This window comes from Helicoverpa zea, chromosome 18 (genome assembly GCF_022581195.2).
Source record: "Helicoverpa zea isolate HzStark_Cry1AcR chromosome 18, ilHelZeax1.1, whole genome shotgun sequence".
NCBI lineage: Eukaryota > Metazoa > Arthropoda > Insecta > Lepidoptera > Noctuidae > Helicoverpa > Helicoverpa zea.
Genome location: NC_061469.1, coordinates 6,738,776 through 6,760,450, shown reverse-complemented (window position 1 = coordinate 6,760,450; position 21,675 = coordinate 6,738,776). Strand labels below are relative to the sequence as shown.

The following is a 21,675-nucleotide window of genomic DNA, read 5'->3' as shown; positions in this document are numbered from 1 at the left end:
AGACGCTGGTTTTCAACATTGCAATGCAGTATTATAGTAAGTATAAGTCATGTGGACGAACAAAATAATTTCATTATTCATAGGTACATCTCAGTTCAGCTTCAGTAGATGCCACTGATCTCAAATGTATCGTATTTACGTCGCTATGGAAGCGGAGATGTGAGCTATTTCTCAGAGATCCTTAGCTAGGCCGCGCGATATTTTTTTTATATAAGATTTGTAATCTAGTTAGTATTGTTGTTGTGCATGTGTAGTCTTGATAAATAAGCTGTAAAACATCTTTCATAGTCTCATTTGTGCGAGATCAGCCCTTGAATAGAAATACGAATGCGAAAGTGAGTTTCTTAAGAGTGAATGAGAGGATTACCTCAGGTTCTTAGATCCTCATAGCAAATGTGCTTGTCCACCAAGATTGTGATTCTATGGCAGTATAATATGTGATTGTGTCCAATGTCCAAAAATAAAGTTCTCAGAAGGTTTTATCAATGTTATGCTGTTTGCGGGGGTATGTATGTTACAAATAAAACACAAAAAGCTTTATAGATATTGTTTACTTAAGTTTACTTTTTGCTGTTAAGGATGATACCATCGTATTTCTGTTGGAACCACTTCATGGCATCCTCCTTTGTCAGACGATGGGGGAACCCAACCTTGCCTGTCTTGCGTCTCCTGTGGGCTACATTGAAACCTAGAACAATACACAATAATTGTATTAAAAACTGTAGTAAACAAAAAAAAAAAGTATTTAGTCTGGTGATTCTGCTAATGTACAACCATACTTTTATGAATATGAAGAGAGCCCCACATTATTCTAACAAAGTAAGGTTTTTACTATAGCACATTTTTTACAGAGTGATGCTTTGTTATTGTCATCACTCTTGAACAGATGTGCAATAACACTGCAGATCTGAATTGTAAAAAGAAAGTATAACAATACACTGTCAAGACACAATAGACAATCATCAATAAATATTTCATAAACTTTTAACCATACATAGTTTTTTGAAATTTGGTGTATGCTACATTATTAATTTATTTTGCAAAAAAATCAAAACATGGGTTCAAATATTGTAAACTGAAAATATTGCTTACCTGGTCTGCCCAGTACAACGTAGAAGTCAAGACCATAGATACCAATGGAAGGATCGTATTTGATACCCAAGTCAATGTGTTCCTGAATACCGAAACCAAAGTTTCCAGTGGCAGAGAAGTTGTCACGCCTCAACTCGTATTCCCTAACCTGGAAGGAAACATTACAATAAATATGAATTCTTGCTGAAAAATTTTTAATACACAGCACTGTAACCTCATACATTTCTAAACTGTTAGTTAAATATGATAGCCCAGTAGATTTTCCAAGAAGCTATAAGAATATTTTTAACTACTAAATGACTCTATGTGGCATGTTAATTCTAAGAACTTTGTAATAAACGAGAAAATTTAACACTTCTGAACCGATTTGAAAAATTCTTTCCATGTTGCTTAACTAAAAGAAAGCTACTGTATTGCAGAGTAACAGAGGTTATTTTATCTGGGTATGAGAAGATATTTAACAGCTAGTAATTATAATATTATATTTAAAATACTTACTTTGAGACCTCTTTCGAGGATCTCCTCAGCCTTAGCACCACGGACAGTGCAGTGGACCGCGATCTTTTCATTACGACGGATACCAAAAGATCTGACAGTGTACCTGGCCTTCGAGAACACTGGCTGCTGGCCAGTAAGCTGTTCCAACACCTGAAATGACAGACAAAACATCTTAGAGGCTGCAAACATTGTTTTGTAACAATCTGAACTCTGTTGTGAAAGTTTTTTATGTTATTTCCGTAAGTATTCTGAACAGTAAAGAAATAGTGCTCAGAAGTTGCAAATTGGAAATATTGCTCTTGCATGAATTTACAAACAGTAACACAAGTTATGTTACTCTTGAACAAGTTCATGCTGCCTAGTTTTCATTTTCTTGTATGCATTTAGGACACTGGATTTATTTATAAAAGCATACCTTGGTACTATGAAGATGGTCACATAAATATTCTGCACTTATCATTTAACAGTAGCAGCTCACCAAGCCAAATCTCTCGAAAAGATAGGTAGCCACTTGATCTAGGTTGAGATATCTAACAATTTTCAATAACTTTCTATGGCAATTAAGGAACATGGTGTGGTTCTGATTGTCATTGTTTTGAGGGTTATGACGAAAACGAAAACTCTCAATACCTACTAGGTATTTCAAATCAATAGACTAACCTTAGCAGCACGAGTCAGCCTGTCACCAGACTCTCCCACACAGATGTTCAGGCAGAGTTTCCTGATGTGAAGGTTTCTCATAACATTTTTAGAGTTGTCCTTAGGAGGCTTCTTCTCCTTCTTGTCTTTCTTCAACGCGGGCGGTGGTACACGCTGAAATGTATACTCGTAATTTACGTTTTGCACTTTTAACACACATTTCCTTCAATAATACAACAGATTAACCTAAGACCAGGTTATGCCGTATCTAACATCAATGTACGAGATTAAATCGAAAAATAAGATATCAATAGACAACATATTTATATTACTAAAGTATTGTAATACAACACAGTGTAGAAACTACGAAAATTAAACCGATTCAAATGGATAAATTAATACAAAAATCAAAAACACCCACCGCCATGGTTACAACTTATCAAAAAGAACCATAAACAATTTTGTTGCTAAAGTCAATGTCAAACAAGAGTCAGAAGCAAACGTTTATCTTTTTATCTGTATTCAAACACATGTCTTTTAAGGCCAAGCATTTCGTTCAAAATGCGACATAAGCACTGACCTCTGACATTAGGTACTTAAGGGATATCGTAGTTGTTAAAGAAGCCGGTCAGGCAAAACCACTCGCATGGAGATTCTGAAGTTGTATATATGAAATATGGACTAATTCCCGTACATGATCATGTAACAACTGTGAACTTTGTTGTAACTATGTCATTTTATCTTCTATGAAAATTTTATTTTCGATTTAATGTAAATACGGGATTCACCACGAAACTTCGGTTCCGTAGTTCGGTGATTCCAGATTTACAATAAATTGAAACAATATAAATCAATATAAATCCTTTAAAATATTTGGCAACACTGCTATCTGCAAACGATATGGCAGCCTTATTTTGTACAACCTTTTATTACAATTCAATGCTTTCCTTGCCTGCTTCATAATAATGGCCTTCCTTTATAGAACATGGACTATCTTTTTCAACTGTTATTTATGCATTAAAACTAAAAACTAATTATATCTTACTTTATTAAAACATGAATTTATAAAATCAAAGAAATTAATCTAATTTCTTCCTCAGCTGACACATTAACCTGTTCATGATATGGAATGATGACTTACAGATGACTTATGGATGGTTCTTCTAGAAAGGAAAATCATTATTTTGGTTTGATTTGGTATACCAAGGTATAAATAAATAAATAAATACCTTTCCTTCTGGGTACTAATATTATTCAATAATTTATAATCCCGCTAACAACGGAAGTTAAATAACATATTAAAAACTTAATGTTTTTTTATTAATAAAAATATTATTAACTTAACAAAATACTTTAATATTACCTATGTAAAGTATGTTAAAAATAATATTTGCTATTATTTTGACGAAGTTCCGTTCTATTTACCACAATCAGTACTATAACTTTATAATATTACGGACTCACTTCAGACTTCAGATTGACCTATATTTTTTTAATCACCTAGTATAAATGTAATTCTTAAGTACCTCATCGGATCCATTATATTATACCTAGATTCTAGTGAAGATTGGTAGATAATTGAAATTAATTTGACTAAATAAAATTGATGTGGGTAGGTATAATAACCTCCTTATTTGAGTACAACAGGAAGATACTGAATAATTAATCAGAGTCAGTTGTCTTGCAGACTTTGATATAGGTTATCTGGCCTAGTTCGCAAGCAGAACAGCATAATCAATAAATCAGTAGTTATCCTAGATAACACTACCAATAGGAATCAGATAAGTTTGACATCTAATTTTATGATGGCTGAAGAAACACGGAAATCGAAAAAAAAATACAAGAAATTTTATTGCTCAGTATGCCATATCTTCACCAACTCGGAATATCAATTAAATCAGCATTTAAACGGAATTCGCCATCAACAGAAGAAAATATTTTCACCATTAACTAGCGACAATTTAGATAAATTTGAATGCAATAGTCTTGTTTACATTCCCGCGTTCATAATTCTTATCATAACAGTATTCGTTTTTTGTTATACAATTGTTTTGTATTCGTATTGACAGCCATCGCTAATGATTAACATAAATAAAACATTAAATTGTAGTTAACGACGCCTTAAATTTCGCGCCATAATTTTAATTGGCGGAGAAGTCGTCCCCAAGCGTTCACGGCTTCTATGCGCACGAACGAACGCGCAGAACAATGAGGTAGCAGCCATTTTATGTCGGTGTCTAAGAAAAACATAATTCGAATGGCCAATCTTAACGAAATTGTGTAATTAGTGATATAATTTATGTGATTCTGTATACACTACTATATTTAGGTGTTTCTTTACTTATGTGAGTAGAATATAACTTTTGATATACATATATAATGGTATAATAACATAAGCGCGATGAAACCTAACATTTTGCATAAAAAAGAAATAATAATAAATTGTATCTCATTCCCCCCATACATTATGAAAGGTCGTTGTATTTCCAATAACTACAAGTCTTTCGTTTGCAAATGTTGTTTATGTTTACAGATAGTAACTAAAGAGTATTAACACAAAGTACTTTCTGTAGATTTAGCTCGGGATAATATGACATAACTTTCACCGAAACGTTGAATAAAGTATTATAACCCGTTTTGTTTACATTAGACTTGTATTGGTTACTAAATTACTTGTCGTATGACAACCGGCGTCGCGCAGCCTCGGCTTGAAAGTTGGGGACAAAATTCAATAACGAATTGGCCATTTTATTGATGGCCGGGGGGGAGGCTGGGTGGAGACAGTCGGTCGGTGAGCTTCCGCCATTTAATTTGTTAGACATTTTAGCTGTTTCATTATGTTTTCTTGTTTACATTTTCGTATATCTACCGATTAGAGTTACCGCTGTATATGTGAACAAGTTTACATAAATATCTGCATATGCTACACAAATATGCTAAAGATAAGCGTTCTTGTGTGAGTGCATGCTATTATATTATTCGTATACATGCCTATATAACTACTTATCTATTGCGTTTCGCATACATATCTCCGGCTTTTTATGCACCTATCTACTGTGCCCAGTCAACGGCCTAACTACTTATATAAAACTGCAATTTATATTGTACCTACCTAATACCTAATCTATTTTGTTTTTGTTTACCTGTTTATTTTTTTTTGTTTGTCAAGTGTACTTTGATGTCTAATATTGGCTAGATTATCGTGTAACCTATGTCAGTGCCTGCCTATTTGTGTCTTAGCACATTGTACCTAATTTTTTTTTGTTGCCTTGTTTGTTTGTTACCACCTGATTTTGTATTATTTTGTTTCTACCTAATTACATTTGTTACGAAAACTTAAGCTTTTTATTTCCAGTTTATTAGTTAGTCTCTCATTTTACCGAATGGAATTTATACCTATAAATATACCCATTGGTATGATTTTTTGGTCATGTCGTCAAGGATTACTAGTAGAATATTTATGATTTCAGTGTTATAAGATTTGCGTAAACCATTACTACCTTATCGGACTTGAAACTTAACGGATTATAATTTTTCATTTATAGTCTGCAGTCTATTAACCGAGCTTTTCGAAGTGTATTTTTGGGCGCGTTTATGCCACAACACCCGGTCCATAACCTTCCACATTCAAGCCATTCCAGTAACTTTTCTAATCTAGTTATTTAAACAAACCTTTCAAATTAATTACCAGTGTTTTATATAGTTACTTACCTACTCCATCAATTTACATTACTCTAGTTTTCTCAGAGGATGTGACAACTCATCTGCTTTTTTAACTCTCATTGCGGATGTTAATAGCCTACGATCACCGCTTATGTTTAGGCGGGACCTCAGGTTATCGACCTTATCTTACTATTAAATACGAAAAAACAAATAAAGTCATCCAAATGAACGAAACATTCTTGATTTTATTTTGCCATACTTTTACGCCTTACCTATGAATCATTAAAGTTTAAAGTAAATTCGTTGAATTGAAGGACCAATCCAGAATCCATTAATCAATGATTGACGTCAATTGGAGAGAAACAGTAATATTAAGACAAACATTTTTGTAATTACTATGCAGTGCGGAGACTAATGTTTATTATGGCTTTTCGGGTCTTAGGCTTTGCATTCCTCTTATGTATAGAACAGATTGATGCATCAAGTAGGTGATATGTAGGAATTGGTGCTTTCTTGCACGTATTAACAAATGAAGTACAATCTTTCAACTCCCGCAATTCAGACACAAGTCTCGGGACGTGTTTCAAAATTCCTGGATCACCAAATTAATTTATAATTGTACCTTCTCACGAAGTTATCTGGCACAAGTTGAGAGAAGAGGTGGTGTTAGTTGCAGTTTCTATAACCATTTGACGTGAAGTTCTTTGCAGGTGGCAGAAGTTGAAAATGGGGGAGCAAAGAGGTCGCCATTAGTTTCCCAGCACATTGGGGCGTAGGCGTCGGGGGTGTGGCACGGGGCGTGGGGGTCCCCGTGCCACCCCCTGGCGACCTACTCGCCACTATCTCCATGTTCGAACAGCAGATAAAGGCTGAACCCATGAGGTAAGCTCTTCCACAAGGCACAACATTGGCGTAATGTCATAGCCGTTCCTTGTTTTGAAAGCAGTCAAGGCAACACAACACATTATAAATATTTTTCTAGAAAAAGCTTTTGGAATGATCACCGAAGGATTTTTAAAAGCTACATAAAATAAGTCGCATTACTAAACTATAATGCAGGCTACAAACTTTCAAAGTTCAAAATTATACTTTCAAAGTCACACTAAGTCACGAATATCGTGTTCTTGCTATATTGGTTAACATACCAAACCTAGACTTCACACAATTCCGATTTAATTAGGAAGGTTATACACAATTGACCATGTAGGAAATAGGGACAGGACTAGGTAAGCTGGATAACTTCAGGGGAAGTTACTGACTTGCATTTTTTACGTTGCAGTTTCTACACATCTCATCCACACGTACACACCGGTCCCCCAACAATAATTCGGTCAGATTCAAGCCATGCCTCTATCATCAACATGAACCAGCATCACCAAACACACCAGGAGGATTCTAAAGATAGCCTCATAGTACAACAGCAAGTACAACACCAGCAAGATCTCATGGAACAACACCAGCAACAACAAGAAATGCAACAACAAGACGATGAGGTAAGTTGCCAATTAGGGGTTAACACGTGATCATTGAAAACAGTAGAATTTCCTCAAATGTCCCATTCCATCTTTATCTGGTAATAAAAGTATCCTTTTGATTAAATATGAGCGGTCGCAAACTTTTGGCATAAATGTAGATCCCGGATCAAAATCAAATCCCGGAATTTCCGCTATAAATTCAGATTCCTCAACATTATGTAACACGCGGTAAATAAAAAATATCCGGAACTGTTTCTGAACCTTCGAATAATTTTCCAGTTGAGCTTCAAAGGCATGGAAGATGAAGGAGTTGAAATGGATATGGATGGACGACAATGTTCTCAGGTACGACTATTCACTCTCCATTTACACATTACGGAATACCTACTACGTGCCTTAGAAGATCTTATGTTGAGAAAATACTTACGGTGAATTGTACCATTTGACTATTTAAACTGAGACTATAACTGACTAGATAACGATAGCCGAACCATATCGGTTATCGTTCACCGTACGTATTTTCTCCAAAACTAAGAGTTTTCTTTCTTACAATGATGCAATCGTTTGAACAGGGTATGGGGGTGGATATGGGATCAGTACAAACTAAAATGGAAGTATCAAATGGTGGACAGTCGACGCCTCGATCTAAGCCACAGGCCTGTAAGGTGAGTGAAATAACGAAGCTTTCGTATACTGGATCTGAAATGTATTAAATAAACAAGAAAAAAACCTACTAGACAGAAAAAATATATATTCCATGTTGGTCTGAGGAATTTAATAAAAAAACCGACTCCCCCATGGATGAGTGTTCCGGTTCCGACATACCTACTATCATTATAAAACCTAAATAGTGTAGGAATGTTATAGTCATTATAAGTAGGTAATACAGTTGGAAAAAAAAAGAATAAAATAAATTTTACAATGTGCACATCAAGCCCTTTCATTTGATTCCCCATTTGAACTAGTAGCTCCATTTTGAAATTTCGACACCCTTCAAAAACAGACAATTATTTGGTACAGCTGTACCTCATGTGGACAAAAGTACCTAAATAAAATCTTGTTACCCCTTTTTCCAGGTGTGTGGCAAAGTTCTGTCGTCAGCTTCTTCATACTATGTCCACATGAAGCTCCACTCAGGAAACAAACCCTTTCAGTGCACTGTAAGTATATGAATTACGGAATATCCAATAAAGATCAGAAATATAACAAAATAAACTCACCCAAACACGTGTAAGCGCCTTAGCAAATTTACTTACAACTGGCCCAAAAATGTTGCCAACTGATCATAGCCAACGTACCTGGGAAGTATTGTAAAGTACAGGTTCTTACTATCTTTTGTTTGGCTGATCCGGTTTTTGCTCACCCTTGATACTTGGGTGTTTTAAGAAATGCAAAATGCTATTGGCATTTGTACAATACCCCTTTCAGGTAACGAAGGGTCTTGCAAATGCACTTATTGTTAAGCAAATAAAATACATTGAATAAAAAAAACAACAATGTTAGGTACATTATTGTTTTTTTAGCGTTTGTGATTTTCAAATTTTTAATAAATAAAAAAGAACATTTTATTGAGGCTAGATGCGACTAACAGACTCAGCAGGCCCTTTGAACACTACCTAGTCGTTTAATACCATTTTATCCAATTCACGTAGGAACAACTTCCCGTAGGCACCCTAATAAATAAAACGCGTTACTCGGAGAACGTGTAGCATTATTATGAAAGAATGCTAAAGTATAGTGTACTTTCCTGTCGACATAGGTGTGCGATGCAGCTTTTTGCCGCAAGCCGTACCTAGAGGTGCACATGCGCACCCACACGGGCGAGCGCCCATTCCAATGCGACCTCTGCCTCAAGCGATTCACGCAGAAGTCCAGTCTCAACACGCACAAACGCGTGCACACAGGTCAGTGTAAACCAACCCTAACGGAGACTTGCATTACAAGCATCTCGGTGTTGTACACAGGCTTACAAAAAACAGATTCTAATAAAGTCCCTTGCACAAAAAATCGTTCTGTTTTTCGTCCGCCTAAATAAATAATATTTTTCAAACAATAATTATCTAAACTTTTAATGCGAATTCAAGCGAACGCAATATCGCATTTTAGCAGTAAACAAAATGAATTTAAGCTTGAAAAATATTGATTTATTCGATACATTTGTTGTGGTATCTTAAGATGATATTGATGATTGCATCATTGTTGTTGAATGCAATTTAATGTAATTTCCATATTATTTTTTATCTGCCAGTCAAGTAAGGATGCATTATGCACAGAAAAATACCATTTTATTTTTTGTAAATCGCTGTAAAGATTCCCCCCCAAAAAACTGATATTTAAATTGTTATAGGGATGAATGTTTAAACACTGATTTTAGGATGGAGGTATTAGGAGATGTATATGGAAGTTACATTTTACCTACTCTGAACTGGAAAAACTCAATAAATAAATTCCCATACTTTAAGAATGTACCATGAGGGGATTGTTCAAAAATTACCTATGAAACAAATTGGATTCTTATATTTTCAAGTTGACCTCCTCCTGTTTCCGCGAAACCAAAATATTTAAAATTATTTTGTTATTGTTTTAAATTTTCCATTGGCTACTTGTTGTTGATTATGGCTTATATCCTGTTTTGACGCCCTGATAAACGAGCTATTTTGTATTTATACATATTATGTATTGTCTTTTTCTTGTTTACTCATACTTATTATTTTATTTACGCTGGATGTGCTACATATTTATTTATTTATTACTTGCATTTTGCTAGGAAAGCATTATGATATATATTCTTTTATGCAAATATGTTTCTTTTTCTGAAACTATGTATGTAAGTAGATAGTGATTTTGTCCTTCTGAAGAGTTGGTCAAGTTCGTATCACCATGTGATATCAGATTTGCCCCATAATGTCTTATATCCCTACCTACAGTACATATAATGCCGTCTCTCCTTTCTTCCATTAATTATCAGTACCTCACTGGGTAGAACTTAATTTTCTTTATTTTCATAGTGCTTATTTATTCTTACTTATAAGCACGCGGCCTCTGGACGGAGCTTTTTACGACTTTTATTCAGACACTTATTATACAATATTGTTTATATACCATCCATTTTACTTATCATATTCAATCTAATGAAAGTACACGTACTAAACATTTAGCCTAGTAGGACACTGGTGCGACACACAATTCGTTGACTTAGTTGACAATACATATGCTTAACATACGACCTGTGAATAGTTTTTGAGTTGTGCCAATAGAGCTAATAGTCTTTTCGCAAAAAGATCAGGGCGTGAGGAAGGCTTCGTTGATGTGAGGTAAACAGGGGGAGGTAAAGAACTCACAATGGATACGATGCGAGCTCGGGCACTCACTGTGCCGTAGTTAGCAACCAGTCGCTGGGAATCCTTTGTGTGTTCTTGTTTAACGTGGTGTTGCCAACAATGTGAGCGTGTGTTGTTGGAATGTGGCCTGGGTTCTAGATGAGCACATGCGCGCGTTGATGGTGAAGGACCGGCCCTACAAGTGTGAGCTCTGTCAGATGCGGTTCACGCAGAGCTCCAGCCTCAACCGACACAAGAAAATTCACACGGGTGGGTTGATATGTTTAGCACCGCCCGTGCCGACTCTCGCTGCAGTCCCAGCGTACTGTCCACTTCGAACTCGGCTCTTAAAGCCCGACCTCTTAGTCCGTTCAACAGTTGAGTGTAAGCCGTATTCTGACTCATTCGATGGTTTCGTTCAGAGGAACACAGACGTGCGCTGCTGGCTAAGGATCGGCCCTACCAATGCGGCATCTGCTTTGTGAGATTCACCCAGAAATCAAGTTTGGGCCGGCACGGAAAAATACATACCGGTGGGTCCCTACCTCTACCTCCTGCCAACTTGTGCGTGACGTTTTCCTTGAGGCAGAACGGTACTAACGTGTATTATGTTATAGAGATAGCCTACCTCCCCCTGAATGTGTGTGAATGGTTTCATTAATTTAACATAGTAGGTAATATAATGAAATACATATTGTTTGAGAGGGTGCTGCGATGCTATATCGAAACTCGTATAACTTATAGAGGAGCACAGACGAGCCCTGTTAGAGAAAGTGCGGCCGTACCAGTGCCACATCTGTTTTATGCGCTTCACTCAGAAGTCCAGCCTGGGACGACATGGGAAAATACACACTGGTAGGCATTTTCCCCTAAAATCCTTAAGTAGACAATGAATTTGTTATTATACGTTAGCTCACGTTACTAGGCAGTAACATTAGCAGTGCGTCGAGCTGGACCGTTACTTTAGCTGAATTTTGTTGGTATTTCTAGAGGAGCACATCCAATCGCTGATCAACAAAGTGCGCCCCTATCAATGCGACATCTGTGACAAGCGGTTCACTCAGAAGTCCAGCCTTGGCACTCATAAACGTATACACACCGGTGGGTCCCTTGATATTTCCTTTATTTTGGTTCGGTCTCGAAGTCACAATGCCTGTAGGTACACAGATCTTTCATTCAAACATGTACCTACAATTTTGGCTTTGACACCTACGTTTTGTGAATAGTTTTAAGGGCTCCCTGACCTATGTAATAGAAATTATTATTTTGCATGTCATCCGTACATGGTTAGCGATTTGGAAGTGATACATTGTTTCGTTTCAGTCTCTATATATAAAGCTTACATTAGGTTACACACGCTCAAAAACTATTCACAAACAGTTAAGTAAAGCATGTGTACGTTGTGATGATTTCCGTTAAGTTATAGGAGAGAGAATGTCTGATGGACAAATAACGTGGTTAAAATTCCCTCATGGTAGTCAGTTGGAAGCAATGGCAATCGGTATACGGTTACTGAGCTGAGTAGAATTATTTGTCCATCGTGGTTTTGTTTTGTTTCTCTGTCCCCCCGTGTCCGTGTGTTGGCGGCGCAGGGGAGCGGCCGTTCCAGTGCACCGTCTGCCTCAAGTCCTTCACGCAGAAGTGCGCGCTCAATTTGCACGAAAAAATACATACGGGTTAGTAGCCCACATATATTATAATCCGCAGTATTCCTATCGGTACGACTAGCGTTAACTTGCGACTCGTCATGCAGTCATTTCATTTAGCGTCATGCTTCGCTCCTATTTTTCCGTTGCCCGCCTAACCCGTTATTTTACCCTCCCTGTTTTTGATAGCTTCCATCTCGTTGCTTTCGACTAACATCTCGATTTCTTTAACTCATTCAATTGCGCGCTTTACGTACTTCTGCAATCACTGATAATTTCCCGCCTATCATATTATTAATAATCTGCCGGTCATTCGCCCTCTTATTCCTCTCATTCTGCATACAACTCGGTGTTTTAGCATTTATCATTTTATCATTTCTTCATGGATATTAATTCATTCACAAAAGCGGTAATGCAATCGCCGCAATGACGCATTCTTGGCGCCCCAGCACCGTTGTCCGGTGCTGGAAATCAAAATTGGGTTTACGAAATTGGGGGCGAATCGGTCGCCGCGTGCGACGCTCGGTGCGGTCGAGATTGGCAGTGGGCGGGTGGCCAAAGCACACGTTGCTACGATGCGTCGGCGACGTGCGTTACTCGCTTTTGTGTGTGCACTGGGCGCAGTGCAAGGGCGTCCTTTCGCGTGCGGGCAATGCCCGGCGGCGTTCGCCCGCCGCCCCTACCTGGACATTCACATGCGCACGCATACAGGCGAGCGGCCCTATCAGTGCGACGCGTGTCTGAAGCGCTTCACGCAGAAGTCCAGCCTCAATATACATAAGAGGACGCACACAGGTGGGTGACCCCGCGGGCCGGACTGGCCGTCCGCCCGCCCACGCCTCTCTCCACTCGCATTCCGCCTCTCCTCCGAATCTGTCCCGAGTACACGAGCGATCGCGAGCCTTTCTCAAACTAACGTAGTGAAAGATTTGGAGCGGAGTACGCGGCGAGCGGCGACCGGTCCGCGCCGCGACCTCCGTAGAGCGAGGGCGTCTAGCGTCCTTGCGGGCTCGCCGCCGCTATAATATATGTGTTGGGCACCAGTCCAGGGCAGACCGTTCCAGTGCCTGTCGTGCCCAGCCGCCTTCACCTGCAAGCAATACCTGGAGATACACACGCGCACCCACACCGGCGAGCGGCCCTATCAGTGCGACATCTGCCTGAAGCGCTTCACACAGAAATCCAGTCTCAACATCCACAAGCGGACGCACTCAGGTACGTGGGTGGCCGGCGAGCAGCGGCCACTAGGGAGGAATGAACGTATGTGGGCTACTAGAGTGCGTGCACGCGGGGAGGCGGGCCGCCACGCCGCGCGCTAACTGTGTCGCTCGTCCACAGTGCAGGGGCGGCCCTTCCAGTGCCTGCAGTGCCCCGCCGCCTTCACCTGCAAGCAGTACCTCGAGATACACAACCGCACGCACACCGGCGAGCGCCCCTACCAGTGTGACGTATGCCTCAAGAGATTCGCGCAAAAATCTACACTCAATATACACAAACGAACGCACACAGGTCAGTCGACAACGCTCAGCGCACGCTTTCATATGATTTTTTCTCCTTTATTTAAACATTCATTTTCACTAGCAAATTCTTATTTATTTGGTATCATTATTGCTACATTTTCTGTATTTTCACATGTTTGTATTCAAAGTTGTCGGTGCCACATAACTATGTAATCGTAAGTCTTATGTGAGTATAATGCTATGCTGTGTATGGTGCAATAGCTATATTGTAAGAAATGAATAAAGACTAATATTGTGCGCGGGTGGTCAGTGCAAGGGCGTCCGTACCAATGCATGGAGTGCCCGGCGGCGTTCACTTGCAAGCCGTACCTGGAGATACACATGCGTACGCACACGGGGGAAAGGCCGTTCGAGTGCGATGTCTGTTACAAACGCTTCACGCAGAAATCCACGCTCAACATTCACAAGCGAATTCATACCGGTACGACCACGTCGCGTTCCCTCCATATGCGTGTTTTGTGCACACAACCGGCCCAAGCCATTTTAGGATCGTTTAGTTTTTATAGACAGATATCGGTCACTCGTTAATTATTAAATGTCGTAGACATATAGATCTAGGAATGGCCCTCGTTGCTTATTTATGGTTAAGCGTAATAAATAGGTACATAGACATCTACACAAAAACTTATATCCGTCTGTTGAAACTAAACGACGGCTGTGTGTACAAGTGCTCTTACAGCTCTTCAACCTACTTGAAGTATTGAATGCTAACCGATGATTCATAGTAAAAGCTTAGTGTGACTAACAGATAAAAAACATTGTTTTACTAACTTAACTAGGAGTATTTACGTAACTGCTGCACAGTAGGGCAATTAGCAACACAAACGAAGCAACTATTGCATGTTGGGCGTACATTTGGATGCGCAGTCAACAAGCTCCATAATACAAACAAACACATTAAAGCTTACTCAACTAGATTTATTTGCATGACATAGTTCAAATGCGTTGAAAAACCGCATGTAACACAATATAATCGCAACTCAATAATGTTTTTCGTCTGGTAGCTTACTATTGATAGAAAGTAGTGATATATTCACTTAGGTTGGAAGATAGCTATGGTTCGTTTAGAAGACGGCAAATTGCTTTAACAGGCAGAACCTTTGTCATTCTGAACTTAATGATGTGGCACCGACAACTGATTGTAAGTTTTAATTTTAATCATCCGCTACATCATCACTTGAGTTTCAGTATTATTATTTATTATAATTTCTTGGCTTACATTCATTAATTTCAGACTGCATCACTCTCTAATCGCATCTTGCCGTCTTTCTAACATCATTTGCCTTCATTCTCGCTTTTCACCGATTTTATTCAACTCATTGCTATTGTTTCCTCTCTTTTTTTCTAGTTTTACAGCAAAATCTGTGTTTCAGGTGAACGCCCATATGCTTGTGATATTTGTCAGAAACGTTTTGCTGTAAAGAGCTACGTAACAGCGCACAGGTGGGTTTATCAAAAATAATTCTTATTTAACTTTTCAAGGTATTTTTTAACCCAAGTTACATGGAAACCCTATAAGAATATTATTGAAAAAAAAAAAACCTGATTATTGTGAGTCCAATTAGAAGGGGATTAGCGTACAAGATTTCAAAATTCGAACACCATCCAAGGAGGATGATTGATAAATGTTTGCTAACTCCTTAAATCGGATGGTCCCGAAATAAAAAAAGGGAATTACCGGTCAACATTTCAAATTTCGAACATCTTCCGAGGAGGATGATATATAAACGCTAACCACAAACTCCTTACACCAGATGGTCCCACGTGGCCGACAAGCCGCTGAACTGCGACCGGTGCTCGATGTCGTTCACGTCCAAGTCTCAGTTCGCGCTGCACATCCGCACGCACTCCACCGGCTCGTGCTACGAGTGCAGCGTCTGCGGACGCTCCTTCGTCAGGGACAGCTATCTAATAAGGTAGGGGTCTTATGTATGTATGTTAAAATGTGTATATCTGAATTGAACAAATAAAAATACTTTAATGAAAAATAAGGTAAGCATGTACTACAGATCAACGTTGAAGTAGCAATGGGTTATAGCACGAAAATCTGGGAGATGAGTCTAATAAGTTCTTCAGAGGAGACCTTGATGTCCGACCTACGCAGGGTTCTATCCTGGGCTAAGTTGCTTTGAAAGCAATAACATCTTTTTCTCAAGTTTTTGTGTGCAAAAATTAAAATCGCTTCAGTAGTTTTTGACAGATTTACCGACGATTATACCGATTTTTATTATAGTAACGATATACTTACTTGTATACAGACACCACAACCGCGTCCACCGCGAGAACCATAGCAACGTGTCGGCGAACAGCATCGGCACCATCAACAGTGTTGCCACCAACACCAACAATTCTAACAACAGCAACTTCGACTCCCCCGGCGTTTGTGACTTAAGGTATGCCGTTATAAGTAACACTACATTTTAACCTAGGAAGGGGTCAGTTGAGCTTTGTGACTACACTAGTTTTTTGCCTCGGTTTCACACGCGTACTGAGGGAACTTCTTCCCGCATCTGGCAAAAAATAGCCTGTATGTTGTTCTGATGCATAAGGATCACTGCAAGTTTAATCAAAATCCGATCAGTAGCTTTTTTGGGAAAGAGATACAAGCAAACACATCTATCTATAAATCGGAACTCTCATTCTCACAGTCTCATTATATCGATGCTTATCTATAGTTTATATTCATATAATATATGTAGTAAGCATAGCGAAATAAAGTATGCTATAAATCAGGATGTCTCTTAGAAATATAACATTAAATTAGTTCATATGCATTCCAAGTGAGGTACCAAGGTACGGCTTAGAATCCCTCTCTACAAAGCACGTAGTAGATTTTGCTTCAATAATACGCATCGCATACTTAGAACAAATTGCTTTACCTTAGATCAGATCCATAGAAGCGATTGATAGACGCCAATTTCTTTCCAGCTTTGTACCAATGGTGAATCGTTACATGACATCCCAAGGGACCCAAGTGTCCATGCAAGACACAAGCAAAATGTCAGCGATGTCGCCACAGTCTATTGCGTCTATTTGTAAGTATAATTTCAAAGAAATATGTTAAGTTTTATCTCATGAAAGCAGGTAAACTATGCATACATTGTTCTTGTGACTCGACCACTGCTGAACGGTCCCTAACTTACACATACGAAGACAATGTGCATGTACCTTCACGGCTTCACCCGTTTATACAACCGCTTTCGTGAGATAAAATTGAGCTCCTAGTTTAAAATTTTAATGTATTTTTGCAGCGTCGCCCCCTCCTTCGCATACCCCTACGCCGCAGCCCCAGATGTCCGGTCAGTTGCATCTCGCAGACTGATCACCAAGTTAGGTATGTTTAATATCAGTACTTATACGTAGCAAGTTTTTATACATATATTTTAAAACAGGAGTTGTAATTGTGATGAATGCGTTCTTCCAGCTCTCGGTTGAACAGCATGCAGCCAGAGTGCAATATTATATATTTGGCAGCCATCAACAAGAGCAGCTATCATTGATAATGATGTAATCGAGCAGGAGACAGGCAGCTCCTCGCTAGGATCGTCAGCATGGACTCATGCAGTCTTATTTGTTTATTATATTTGGAGTTATTTATTTATACTGTTGATTTGGTCGGGCGTGGTGTGAGCTAGAAGTGTCCGCGTGGACTGCAGAGCGCAGGATCGAGTTGGTTTCGTTACGCTTGTGGAATCCCTCGAGAACACCCGGTGGACATCACAATAGAGACGAGGATGTAGTGAGTAGTCACGTAGCGGTACCGCCTATGATAATATATGCATTGTGATTTATACCTACAACTGTGATTTATCTATACCATCACATGATTATATTAATTTCCGTGGTGGCGTTCATAAATCAATACTTAAAAGTCTCATCATGATAGTTTGTAGGCCTAAAATTTTGATCTCATATTCTAATTTGCTTAGTGATAAATTTTGGAATCGTAAATGGTAAATCTCCAACTTAAAAAATTCTAAATTTTAATGTTCGTCATTCGCTTATCATCGTCATACCCATCCTTCATTAGTTGTAGAGAAATGTAACAATATCTTATTGCGATGCTTTAACTTAGAACGTGTCAGTGTATATGGAAGTTCAGTAATTTTATATAAAGCTGTTACCGACGAGTGGTAATGTATTTTGATCGCTGAAGAATATAAAGGACTCTAGATAATACTCCTCAAGGCTAATCCATAAGAATACTTTAAATAAAAATCAGGTTTCATATAAAAAAAATAATAATAATAGTAAATGATAAGTACAAATAATAATCCCATAAACTAGCAGAGTCCTGAGAGGCAATATTGAAAGCTTCACAAAATTAATAACTTTTAATATGATGTTTATTGGAGAAATCCAGAGAAGTGCCTGTTGCAACATAAAATTGGCAATATTTTTTAAACGTATTACGTTCAGACTAAAGTTATGTTCAGTGTTCAATGTGTGGGAGAGCGCGGAGGCCGGCCGGAGTCCGCGCTGTACGTCTCACAGTAATAAGTGAGGCGTACTGGTTGTTAGGAGTCGTAGCTGTATCTTGTGGGCGTTTCATAAACAGAGAGCATAATTTGTGAAGCTTCTTACTAAAACTTTGTGTGCCTTCTAGCGGATAGCGACATTAGGCAATATCAATCATAACACCATTGATAAACTTCATTTATATTTTTCAAATTTCTGATGAGATTAAATATTCACTTTAAAGTGTAGTCATCATAAACATTGTTACATAATTATTTACCCATTTAGGATATCGCAATATATATACATATATATGTAACAAACGTATTTTGGCAAGAGGCATAACTTTACTGTTTTTCGAATAATAGTAATAATGAATAGTGTATAGTGCAGTAGTCTTCCAATACCTTGAGACAGTTCTTGCGCACTGAGTAGTGCAGCTAAAGTGTCCGCTGCGGGGGTTCCTTATGGTTTGCCATTATTGATATCAAAGATAGATTGGTGCCATTTCTATGTAAATGATGTGGTAGAGTAAGTTTAGTTAAGTCTGCAGGTCAGGGTAGAACTGGAAATAAAATATTGTAAGAGCTCTAATATGTAATACATAGTGTTAAACCGACATTTATACCTATTGTTTTACAACTTCCCGTGTTGTTAATTTTGATGCATTATTTTATTTCCATGATGTATGTGTCCATGTGCTGGTTCAGCAAATGTAAATAAATATTGGTAGTGTTTATTTATTCAAGTATATCGAGGTGAAAACCATTCAAAATTATAATAAGTGTATGATTTGTAGGAATGTCTCATTCTACGGTCATACCAAATATCGAACTGAGAATATAATTGGAATTAATGTTAGATTTAGCGCAGAACTATACTTTGGGTACTATAAAGATCAAAATTTCTTGTAGATGTACATAAGTATACATATAATAATATATACATATGAATGTTGTTTGATAGTCCTCAATATTTTTTTATATTTTGATAGTTCTGTATTTGATGGAAACACGAAAAAAATAGGCCAATATCTCATTATCATTTTAAAATAATAAATGTGTACACCGTATGTTAAGATAAAGTAAAATATGATGAGGATGCATTTAGTTGCCCACAAATGTAAGAGTAACATCTAAACTTTTCCGTATATTAATAAACTTTTAAACGTTTTTAGTAAGTTTCTTACCAAGCCATTGATAACAGTATTATTTAGACAAACTAGAACTTGGGTTTAAAGAGTAGTATAAATCTTTCAGCTACCATTATAAAAGATCACCATTGAAATTTTAAAACCATAGTTATCAATAGTTTGTATGTAACAGCATTGGTAGGGACGACAAGTTTTAGGTGCCATCCAATGCTGATTACCTTATATAATTATATTATCCATAGATATTATTGATGGAAATAGAAACACCAACATAGTGACCTAGTACATAAATACATATTTTAAATATATTGATGTCCCTCAGTTTTCCTAACGCTCGGCAAGGGTGATTGTTTCTTTTTGAATTCTAGGATTAGTAATATATTTTTGTTATTATTATATTATGTTCACTGTCTTTATGATTGTTTTATCTTTATTATTATTGCATTACCCTATCGTTACTTCACCCTAGCCGAGTGAGCTGGCGAGTCGAGGACACGCGGTCCTTGTTAATTACGAGATGTACTCTGGATTCTTAATTCTACACGCAGAGTATAATTCATATATTTATATTGATAAGAGGAGAACTTTTCGGTGAATGTTTCGTAATAAATAAGGACCCTAAAAATAACCGTGAAGGCCACACTTTGCAACTGATTTCTAAGAGCTGCTAAGTATACGTTGGATTTGCAATTTGTGTGCCTTCGTTGGCAACTATTTTACATACCGATGTTAGTTAACCTATTTTAAGAAGTGAATAATGATACCCTTGAATTTACGTAATTGTGAAAGTGGTGATGATTTGTTTCTCTTTGTCTACTTATTTTTTTAAACCGTAGAAAAGACTGAGGAATTCACAACGTTAAAAAGAATACTCACGCGATAAAATTGGCAGTGTTGGTTTGTGTTGTTGTTATTTTGTTGTTAACATCGGAGTGGTTGTGGTTGACGGACCAACCAGTTTCTTTCTTTGTAAGCCGTTATTGAATTTTGGTTAGAGAAAATCGTACATATCCTTCCCCGTGAATGTATAACGTATACTTCCCTCGTCGAGGCGGACTACTAGTCTAGGGGGCCGCGTGCCGCCGACCACTTACACTAAACTTGATCGTGGTAGTTTTATGAAATAACAGTGAGCCTTGTGTAATCATAATGTCTAAGGTACATAAATATTTAGTTGTATTGTATCGTTAGATTTACGTGAACTTCCGCTTTGCCAACATATTGCGTTGCTTACATTATAATCATACGAGAGTACAGCCTAAGGATTTTAACTTTTTTTATATACTGAGAGCTATTTCTAAGTCACTGATTTTATACTATTTCTAATTATACGCTAAACAAAAAATAAAAGGCTATGAGCCACACTTTACCAAGTTTTGGAGTATTTTACATCCCTTTGAGTGCAATTTTTTATTAAAATTCAAATACAAACATCATGGCATGATGATAATTTGTACGGTCATTTAGTTATAGCTCTTCAGAGTTTTAATGACCAATATTTTAACTACAACCGTTTTTTCTTTATTGTTAAAATTTTTAGGCTAGTTTATATTTTGAATAAGTTAGATTTGTTAATTGTGGTGTATTACATTTACATTGCACGTGATTATAGCTCTCACAGCCTCCTTTACAGGTGATTATTTAGTTATTTTTGTAGTCTGAAATGATTGTGATAAATTTATTATTATAATTATATTGGTTTGTTTTGTAGAACTGGAGTCTTTCATATTGTTTATTGTTGATACTTTGAGTATACAATCTGCAACGTGATGTAGCGGTAGGGAGAGGCTGTTAGAGCGTTTATGTAGTCAGCATTATATATATGCTTTAATGTGATTTTTTAAATGTACTCTTTATTATAGTCTCATCAATCAATATTATAATTAGCGAACTAACAAGAAACCTTTAATTTTTTTCAGTTCATAGTGATTTATATTGAGATCAAAATAAATACAGAGTTTATATTTTAATTTTATGAAAAAAAATATACATTGTAAAATTATTCTTTAGTGCTCATTTTGCAGAGCTCTATAAAAAATGAAACTATATGAATGCAAAATAACAAGTCACGATTCTTTTAGAAGTCGCCATGTAGTGGAAAAAAATAAACGTGCCATGATATTTGTGGCTATTTATTTTGTTTATTTTCAATACCCATTTTTATTTTATTTTACCAACATCCCTTAGTTTTAAGACACCACATTATGGAAA

General features: G+C 37.4%; 2 protein-coding genes across 16 annotated transcripts; one reads left to right on the top strand and one right to left on the bottom strand.

Annotated features, from left to right (window-relative positions):
• Positions 1-534: 534 nt before the first annotated feature.
• LOC124638974 (60S ribosomal protein L11) lies at positions 535-2,800 on the bottom strand. The gene is made up of 5 exons (XM_047176158.1): positions 2,651-2,800; positions 2,251-2,403; positions 1,591-1,740; positions 1,093-1,240; positions 535-688 (listed from the first exon to the last, which is right to left on the bottom strand). Exons 1-5 carry the CDS (start codon positions 2,654-2,656, stop codon positions 561-563), a joined length of 585 nt encoding a protein of 194 aa, XP_047032114.1. The 5' UTR covers positions 2,657-2,800; the 3' UTR covers positions 535-560.
• A 1,586-nt stretch (positions 2,801-4,386) lies between these two features.
• LOC124639180 (zinc finger protein ZFP2-like) lies at positions 4,387-21,595 on the top strand. 15 transcript variants are annotated; one of them, XM_047176419.1, is made up of 21 exons: positions 4,390-4,574; positions 6,603-6,774; positions 7,172-7,385; positions 7,647-7,712; positions 7,940-8,032; positions 8,444-8,527; positions 9,127-9,271; positions 10,847-10,957; positions 11,110-11,220; positions 11,432-11,542; positions 11,678-11,788; positions 12,280-12,363; positions 13,378-13,548; positions 13,672-13,842; positions 14,104-14,274; positions 15,227-15,296; positions 15,608-15,769; positions 16,112-16,246; positions 16,782-16,888; positions 17,105-17,187; positions 17,278-21,595. In XM_047176419.1, exons 2-20 carry the CDS (start codon positions 6,740-6,742, stop codon positions 17,173-17,175), a joined length of 2,223 nt encoding a protein of 740 aa, XP_047032375.1. In that variant the 5' UTR covers positions 4,390-4,574; positions 6,603-6,739; the 3' UTR covers positions 17,176-17,187; positions 17,278-21,595. The 15 variants fall into 15 exon arrangements, with proteins under 15 accessions (XP_047032382.1, XP_047032385.1, XP_047032375.1 ...); XM_047176420.1 differs by lacking the exon at positions 4,390-4,574 and adding an exon at positions 4,588-5,020; XM_047176426.1 differs by lacking the exon at positions 13,378-13,548 and having other exon boundaries at positions 4,387-4,574.
• Positions 21,596-21,675: the final 80 nt, after the last annotated feature.

What these genes read in the sequence shown, in the direction of transcription:
- LOC124638974 (XM_047176158.1), bottom strand. An exon ending in GGCTGACTCGTGCTGCTAAG is followed by an intron (nt 1,741 to 2,250) that starts GTTAGTCTATTG and finishes CTGTCATTTCAG; the next exon opens with GTGTTGGAACAGCTTACTGG. An exon ending in TCCTCGAAAGAGGTCTCAAA is followed by an intron (nt 1,241 to 1,590) that starts GTAAGTATTTTA and finishes GTTTCCTTCCAG; the next exon opens with GTTAGGGAATACGAGTTGAG.
- LOC124639180 (XM_047176419.1), top strand. Translation starts at nt 6,740, where the DNA reads ATGTTCGAACAGCAGATAAAGGCTGAACCCATGAG. An exon ending in TGCAACAACAAGACGATGAG is followed by an intron (nt 7,386 to 7,646) that starts GTAAGTTGCCAA and finishes ATAATTTTCCAG; the next exon opens with TTGAGCTTCAAAGGCATGGA. An exon ending in GCACGAAAAAATACATACGG is followed by an intron (nt 12,364 to 13,377) that starts GTTAGTAGCCCA and finishes GTTGGGCACCAG; the next exon opens with TCCAGGGCAGACCGTTCCAG.